This window comes from Nanorana parkeri, unplaced genomic scaffold, assembly GCF_000935625.1.
Source record: "Nanorana parkeri isolate BGI_ZX_2015 unplaced genomic scaffold, ASM93562v1 scaffold205, whole genome shotgun sequence".
Lineage (NCBI taxonomy): Eukaryota > Metazoa > Chordata > Amphibia > Anura > Dicroglossidae > Nanorana > Nanorana parkeri.
Genome location: NW_017306473.1, coordinates 1,043,220 through 1,051,978, shown reverse-complemented (window position 1 = coordinate 1,051,978; position 8,759 = coordinate 1,043,220). Strand labels below are relative to the sequence as shown.

The 8,759-nt window shown below is 39.3% G+C and overlaps 1 protein-coding gene across 1 annotated transcript in view; it reads left to right on the top strand.

Annotated features, from left to right (window-relative positions):
* The window catches only part of ATR (ATR serine/threonine kinase), a 69,406-nt gene that overhangs the window by 32,105 nt on the left and 28,542 nt on the right, over positions 1 to 8,759 (top strand). Inside the window, exons 24-30 of the mRNA XM_018555625.1 lie at positions 329 to 444; positions 1,383 to 1,503; positions 2,591 to 2,728; positions 3,820 to 4,021; positions 5,224 to 5,405; positions 6,197 to 6,361; positions 7,558 to 7,649. Coding sequence (XP_018411127.1) covers positions 329 to 444; positions 1,383 to 1,503; positions 2,591 to 2,728; positions 3,820 to 4,021; positions 5,224 to 5,405; positions 6,197 to 6,361; positions 7,558 to 7,649 — 1,016 coding nt within the window. The remainder of the gene's footprint in view (positions 1 to 328; positions 445 to 1,382; positions 1,504 to 2,590; positions 2,729 to 3,819; positions 4,022 to 5,223; positions 5,406 to 6,196; positions 6,362 to 7,557; positions 7,650 to 8,759) is intronic.

The window sequence follows — 8,759 nt, the reverse complement described above, 5'->3', positions numbered from 1 at the left end:
ATTTAAAGAGGGTTTCTTTTTTTTTTTTTTTTTTTTTTTTTTTTTTTTTTTTTTTATAAACATGCATACAGCAATGGGTTGAACTTGATGGACCTGTGTCTTTATTCAACCTCAAATACTATGTAACTATGTTAAAAAAAAAAAGTTCAGTTTTCTTTCCAACATTGGGGACATTGCATTACTTCAGTATATGCCCACTGTGCAAAAGGTTGGGCAATTTAAAAGGTTGCTCTTCCCTTGCGACTGTAACCCTGCACTAGCCACTGGCTCTTCAGTAATTGTTAACTGTTTTGATGTTATCCTTATCCTCAGTTTTGTGCTGTTGCAGGAGTTGTTATCCATTTATGAATGCAAAGAAGGAAGGCTTGACTGTCCTGGACGGAGGCTTTGGAGAAGATTTCCAGAACATGTTCAGGAGATATTGGAACCCCATCTTAATACAAGGTATAGGTCATCTCATCTTAAAGGAAAAACTAAAGTCTTCTTAACATAGACCCTGTACTAAAATACAAGAGGGTCAAGTCACAAATCTTTAACACAAGGATACAGACCTTTATTTTTAGCCATGTGATTGTAATTTTCAAATACTGTGACTTACTGGAAAATAGGAATCCTTATCCTTGTGTGGTAGCTTTAGGATTTGAGCCTAGAGTTTGCATAACTGACAGCCCCAATTTAAAAACGCTAAAGTAGAACAATCATAAAAGAAATAAAAACATGAAAATACTTGCCTTACCTCAGCTTCAGGCCTGCTCGACTAGGTGAGGGTGGTAACTTTCAGTCGTCGTTCATGTGGCTAGGAATCAATCACTCTCCCTGGAGACACGATTGATGTGTCCAGTGAGAGTGAATGATTCCTAACCGCATGTATTCATATCACATGATTATATGCGGTGTACCGATATTCAAATGCAGTAGCTGTCACCTGATCATTAACTCAAATAGTTGACACCTAGTGCTTGTAAATGGCATATTAGGGATTCCTGCTGCAGGAAATCGCAAATTCCTGTGCGCAAGAATCCCTAAATTGCAACTAAAATATTGGTGCAAATGCCTGTGCGTGTTGTAAAGTAGCCACCGCTCCAAGCTCACTCCCATGATGGAATACATTCTCACACTTAGTTTACTAATTTTGTATTGAAATCATAGTCCATCACGGAATCGAGTTTAGTGTCACTTTAGGAGTAAATGCTACCACGTCTAAAATGCATGCGAAAATGCATAGAGTTACACAGTGAAGTTCCCTCCCCTTGTAAATGGCATATACTTGCAAAATAACATCTTACTATAAAAGGCATGCATGTAAACTGACCCTGATGGTAATTGTATCATTTTATTCATAGCTATTGAACTGCGTCTGTTTCTGTTGTTTTTCCCATTAGATACAAGAGTTCCCGTAAGGCTATAAACTGGACTAAAATAAAGAAACCCATTTACCTAAGTAAGCTGGGTGATAACTTTGCAGACTGGTCGGCTTCCTGGGCTGGATACTTGATAACCAAGGTAAGAAAGAGTTGAACTGGGTTTTATTCCAGAGAGCTCTTTCTATGAGGGCTGTGCCTCTTGTATACATTGGTTTCCTGAGCTTCATAAGGGAGAAACAATAGTATATAAGAATTATTGACAAGTTTATTATAAAAGATTCAATAAATATTCTCTGACGTTTCGATTTTCCGTCACTGTCAAGCAACTGAAGAAAAAAAAACATTCACTAAAATTTGCCAACATTTATTCAATTTAAAATGTTTTTTTTTTTTCTTCTGTAAAGTTTACCGTATTTGCACCAGGCATTTCTAATATCAAATATGCCAGACTGAGACTGTTATTAAAAGTCATGCTTCTTTAATGTTCTATTAGTGCTCAATGGGGACAGCATTATCTTTTGAGTGTAAGCCAAGCCTATAAAGATGGTTCTGCCCCTATTGGCTGTACCAATTATTATTATTACATAGTATTTATATAGCGCCAACAGTTTGCGCAGCGCTTTACAATATAAGGAAGACATTAAAATCACAATACAATTCAAGACATTATATTTAGTAATGTATCATAAAACTTGTATTTTCTGATTATAGACATATGTTTTGTTAAAGCAGAATTGATTTATCTACACTGCATATAGTGCAGAAAGCTGAACTGTAAATGTCCTACGGTGGTAAGTAAATTGTTCCCCAGAGCCAGTCCATACTCCTCTTTTCTGGCATTAAGCTGCACAAAGGGCCGCTGCTTCCATGCAGAGAGCAGTGCCTCTTTCTGCAGCTTAATGCCAGAGAAGAGGAGGAGCATTGCTTATCGGAGAGCTGTAGCTGTGGCTCAGCAGGGGTGAGATGGACCACTGCAGAGAAGCCACTGCTTCCACACAGAGAGCATTGGTCCTTTCTGCAGCTGAGTGCTGGGGGAAAGAGGAGTTTGGACTGGTTCTGGGGAACAATATAATTGCTCACAACAGTAAGACATTCTTTCTACAAAGCTGGTGTGAAGCTACCGAAAACCTAAAGACCTTAAAAATCATGTCACACGATTTCAGTGTTCTGTATTTTTATTTATTGTCTAACCTTGGTTTATGTTTTTCAAAAATTGTGGTTTACAGGTCAGGCACGAACTTGCTAGGAAAGTCTTTAGTTGTTGCAGTATAATGATGAAACATGACTTCAAAGTGACCATATACCTTTTACCACATATTCTGGTTTATGCATTGCTGGGGTGTACCAAAGAAGATCACCAAGAGGTAATACAACTTTAATGTTCTTCAGGGATTTTATACTATTTATACAAGTACTGAACTTCTATTTAGATTTAACATTTCTATTTTAGTGGTCCATATAGTACATTTATTTGAACGTTGTTCACTTTACGATCACCAGAAAACATATGAGGGCTTTCTTTGCGACTTTGTATACTGAAAGGCTTCTCTACTTTTAGAGCTGTAAAAATGTGGAAAGTCTTCCACAGGAAGTGATTCCAGCCAACTCAATAGATTTCTTTTGAAAGGGTCTGGATGTGTTTGTAAGTGCTCACATATAACAGGATACTGTTATTTGTAAGAATTAATATTGTACAATGTTGACCCAGGGATCTTACCTGATTGCCTTTAGGAACGAGGAAGGGATATTCCCATCTTGAATTTAACTGGACCATGCAATCTAAGGCATTTTTTTCCCTCTTTTGGACTAGCTGCAGGTTTAGGGTTCCAAAGATGCAAGATCCTTCTTTTTTTTTTTTTTGTTAAATTCGAACTGGAAATCAGGTTGAACTTTTTTAAACTGATTATGTTATTATGGTAAGCAGGTAGGTTAGGAGAGCTGCTCATCATAGTATGTAATAGGTAGCAGAATGAGAACCATGTCTACCACATTTTCACCTGCCCAGCCTAAATTCTGTGTCTGCAGTCCTCTGCTATAAATGGCAAAGTGAGTGACTAGCATCCACAATTACAACCCTGCCCCTAGGTCTATAACCTTCTATGATAAATGAGTTAGCACTGAACTACTACTGTAGCCCGCTCATTTTTATTCTCCACTTGCTGTCTATTATATAACACACAATAAATCAACTGCAGTCCTCTTCAGTTTCCTCTTCCTTTATGCAATCCATGCTTTCTGGTGCTAATAAGTGTTAGGCTAATCAAACTTCTGCACTCGCTGCGCTGTACGCCAACTTTCAAATTCTACAACTTCCTTAGATCATGATTTGTTAAACAGTACAGATTGTTGTCTTTTATTCTACGTTGCTGGTTATGTGACATGTGAAAGTCACATTTTGCAATTTATGATTATATTTTTGTCAGTTACTAAATAGGTGTTGTACAATGTATTTCAGATTCATGCTGAGATTATGGCAGTGTTAAAACATGAGGATCCTTGGGCTCGGCGATTACAGGACAATGCCTCTGATCTAAGCCAGCTCAGCACTCAGACAGTGTTCTCAATGCTGGATCACCTAACTCAGTGGTCAAGAGAAAAATTTCAGACACTTCAGGCTGAGACCAGTACAAAATCTGGAGGCCGTGGAGAAGTTAAGGGTTAGTGTGTTTGTCTCTTACACCTATCATTAAAAACTATAGGAACAGCGTTATATTTAATGTGGGGAAAACAACTGGAACATTTTTTTAAATTATTGTACATTTGATTCCTTCTTATTTTAAATTGTTCTCCATTTTCATTGTATTTTAAAGTGGTCAATTTTTAAGCAGAACTGTATACCCTTACCCTCCACCCATGTAAAAAAAAAAAAAAATCAAACATTACATTTTGACTGGAGTAACAGTTGAGGGAGGGGCGGGCACAACTGGCTCTGCCTCTAGAGAGGCAAAGCCAGCTGTCAATCAGCCAGTGGGTTAGATCTCGACAGTATTGTTGGGATCCGTCCTGGCTGGGGCACGGCTCTGCGCTACCAGCATATAGCGGGCAATAGTTATATACTGAGTTTTTGGTCACTGGAGGACATTAGTATATGTCCTCCCGTGACCCTATTGGCTCTCCTTTACGGATTCTATAGAACAATAGTTACAATCCCTTGCCGGTGGGCTCTACCTGTCAAACTGTGGCTAAATCCCTTAAAAGGGATCTCTCCAATGTAACCATGGATTCTTTGCTGATTAAGCGTATATAGCAGATGTGTGGGGCTTTACGGTTAGGCTGTGATGGCCTGCTGGAAACACCTTGGCTTGTTTCCCATACAAATACAGAGCACTCTGGCTAAAGTGCTGGAATGCAGATAATATGTCCAAGGTGCTCCTGATCTGCTTGGTCTTCAAGGGACGGCGTCTCTTCGAACCTATCGTTGATGTTATCAGGAATATAACTGGAGGCCAGAGTGTTCAACTGCCTCAGTGTAGGAAATCTAGCAAAAAGTCAGCTAATTCACCTTCTTTTTCTTCACCTACTCTTGCAGTATGCACACCTAGGTCTTCAAACATGGTTCTCTGTCCATCCACAAGACCAGGGGTAAGAAGTCTATTAAACCCTCAGGGAAGCCTTTAGTAGCATGGTGTTCCATGGACATTTTGTTAATCCTTATGGATTCTCTGGTAGTTTGACCTTCAGGGTTTTAAGCATAGGAAGAGCTCTCAGAATTACAGACTGAACCCTCACGGACAGCACTTTCTTTTGGAAACCTCACATGTAGAATTTCTTTTTATGTTGCATTAGTTGCGCTTTCGGCAGGTACATAGCAAAGTATTTACACTGTACAAACATATTGCCTTCTATTTTGTTCCATTAGTTGTCTCTCAGGACGACACGTTTGAGTATCAAAATCTTGCAAAGTTTTTAGAGCTTATACCGCAAGATACCCTGGCTGTTGCTTCATTCCGCTCCAAGGCATACACCAGAGCTGTTATGCACTTTGAATCATTTATCACAGAGAAAAAACAAGAAATCCAGGCGCACCTTGGATTTTTGCAAGTGAGTAATTGTTCGCTGCTAAGAAAACTTGCTACACGTCAGATTATGTATTGTTTCTTTTCCCACCAAGTATATAGTGTGTGCAGTAGTTTCTGACTTGCTGATTTGTATTGCTACCAGAAATTTTTCACTTTGCTATTGTATATTGCTTCTCTGGTGGCTTCCTTAGGCTGTACAGATTCACATTGCTTTTAAGATGTCATGGTTTATGCTTGAGTGCAGTTTCATTCAGTGCATTCCACCTATCCAGAGCCCATACGGCAACATAGCGGTTACTATGGAATGCTTAGGTCAAATAATTTACCCCTCTTCTTAAAAGTGGGGGGTTGCTCATAGTGCGCAGATCCCCAGTGCGCATCCATCCATCACCAGCACTGACACATTCACAAAACATACAGTAGATATTACTGATTTCTGTAGTGATCTATGAAGTTGGGATAGAGGTAGTAGAGCTGCACACTGGTAAAGAAAGCCTCTTTACCGACAACTTGTTCATGTGTAGCCTTAATTACAAGAACACTGGCTCTGATCTGAATAAATTCATATATTTTGCTTTTAAGTACAGTTTATTGTCAAATTATGTATTTGTCAATGTCCAGAAATGCATTTTGTCATAGGATCACCAATGCCATTATTAGACATGAGGTGGAGTCTGCATTGGTGGTTCAAAAATAGCAGACTGAAACCTGTGATTAGGTTAACACTAAGCTGCAAATCAAGACTTTATCAAATGTTTTTGTTCCAAGCTACTGATAAATTGCAAATCTGTGCCATATTTTTTGTTTTGTAAGAAACTGTATGCTGCTATGCATGAACCTGATGGTGTAGCTGGGGTCAGTGCCATTCGTAAGAGAGAAGCATCTCTAAAAGAACAGATATTGGAACATGAAAGTATTGGTTTGCTGAGAGATGCCACAGCCTGTTATGACCGAGCCATTCAGCTGAAACCGGAAGAGGTAATTTCAGTCAAAGGGTTACTTGTCAAACAACAAAGAACTCTAGGCAGACGACCCAAATAATAATAATGGATCTGTTTTCAAATCATAAATCATTAGATTAATTTTTTTAAAACACCTGAATTTGACCTGGTATCGGCCTCATGTAGCAGGCCTGTAATGTGAGAAGAAGCAGTAGCACAAGAAGCCAATTATTCCATTTCCTGACAAGAAGCATGCTGATAGGAAGAGAAAGCAGAGTGACAGAGAGATGAACTCATTACTGTGCTGCACCTTTTTCTGTGACTGTCTAGTCACAGACTGGGGAGCGTACAGGAGAGCTTGGGCTCAGAGGAAGCAGGTTGAATGATGCATGCCATCAGACTAAGGACATCTAGTGGCAGAAAAAAGTACTGTTGGGGAATAACATTTGATTGAACGTTAATATTGCAGCAAAAGCTGGTTTTGTTATTTTATCTTTTAATCTGCTATTGATTTTTATTTTTTTATTTTTGGCTGGAGTTCTGCTTTAATACCTAGTGTAACTTAATTGCATAACATGTATTTTCTAATTTAACAAGGGGTGTGTACCCAGAATGTTTTTATCTTTGAATATATCATGCAAATAAAAAAAATATGAGTCTGCCATTGCAGACCTCCTAAGATTACCACTTGTCTGGCTGCAATAATTGAGTTACAGCCCTGAAACAAGCATGCAGGTAAGAAAGTCTGAGTGGCATTAGAAACCTAGATTTGCATTCCTGTTCCGGGCCCATTCACACCATGTCCGGATCAGATGCGGTACGTTACATTTCTCTTGCATTTGTATGTGATTTTGGGGCTCTGTTCACACCAGTCCAGTCCGTTCCAGCGCAGAATGCAACAGAAGCTATGACATGGAGCAGGAAGAGATTATTTTGCATAATGACATTACCCCCTAAAAAAAAAAAAATGCACTGGAACATGTCACAAATGTGCCACACCGCGTTTGCAGAAATGCGTGCAGATCTGGTCCAGACATGGTGTGACAGGGCCCTCCAGGTCAGGGACTCAAAGTGCTGAAACCTTTGGAACAGCATGTTGGCCAGGCAGCTAGTTTTTTCAGAACAATATGTTGGCAATGGCGCCTTCTATTCTGCTTCACTAGAGGTTTCCTTAGATCAGAACTGTGCTCTGAATTCTTTCTGTAACCTCCTTCTTTCCTTCCTTCATTACAGATTGTGCACTATCATGGAGTGGTGAAATCTATGCTGGGTCTTGGTCAGTTGTCTACTGTAATCACTCAAGTTAATGGAGTGCTAAACAGCAGGTAGGTATAACTGTACCTTTAAAGCATAGTAGAGAGTCTGAGGATTACTCTGTGTAATGAATATCCATAAAAAAACAAAAAACCACAGCACAACGGTAAAGCCTGATTGGCCCCCACATCAGCTTTCTCTCTTGTGACAAATTGAGTTACTCCTTAAAACTACATTTAGGCTTTTTATGTCTGCCTACACTCACACTTCCATAGAAATCTTAGCTTATAAAAAAAAAATAGCCTGGCCACGCATTAGTCGAATAGTACAATTTCTTATAGAGCTAACAATAACGAGGGCCTACCAGACTGGATATAACTGGAATGTATTGGATAGGCAGATCCCCACTCTACCTGGGTGTTGGTAAATATTTTTTATCTTTCTTTTTAATTCTTTATGATTTTTAAACTAAAGAACAAACACATGGAAAAAAAAACACTTACCAAGCTGTGTGTCGCGTGTTTCTGGTCATACATGCATTGATTCTTCATGTGATCAACCATTGGATGCAATCATTTTTATCTATCAGATGCTTGAATCAATCACATGATATAACTGAAATAGTAAATGTGCCTTGCATCAAGCAATTACACTGTCATACAATTCATGGAAAATAAAATAATTGTTATAGAGTCAATCAGTTGCTGCATATATAACACAATCTGCGATATTACCCTACAGTACATGATCTCCGATCTGTTCCCTGTGTCCTTCAATGAACGGAGAGAAAAGGATTTTACGGTGAGTACCAAAATCCTATTTTTCCAACCCAGGAAAATGATGGGAGTGGGGGTGAACAAACCCTGTTTGGACTGTATAGGAACATCTTTACTCACTTGAGTCCATACATATCCATGTCATTCAAATCAGGAAAGAAAGTGACAGTATACCTACTCAGCCACAATCCCCCACTACCTCCCTGCTGCCTATATAAGCTCTGGTGTTGGAGCATAGACAGGGGAATTATGTCATAGCAACTTCTCATGTGGTCGTGTTCATGCCTGATGACTGGCCCGAGCACTGTCACATAGGGGAGGTCATGTTGTCCCCATACCCAAAAGCCTTGCTCCGTTATTGAGGTCTCCAGCAGTTTGGGAGGCATTGAGTGAACATAGTTCGGT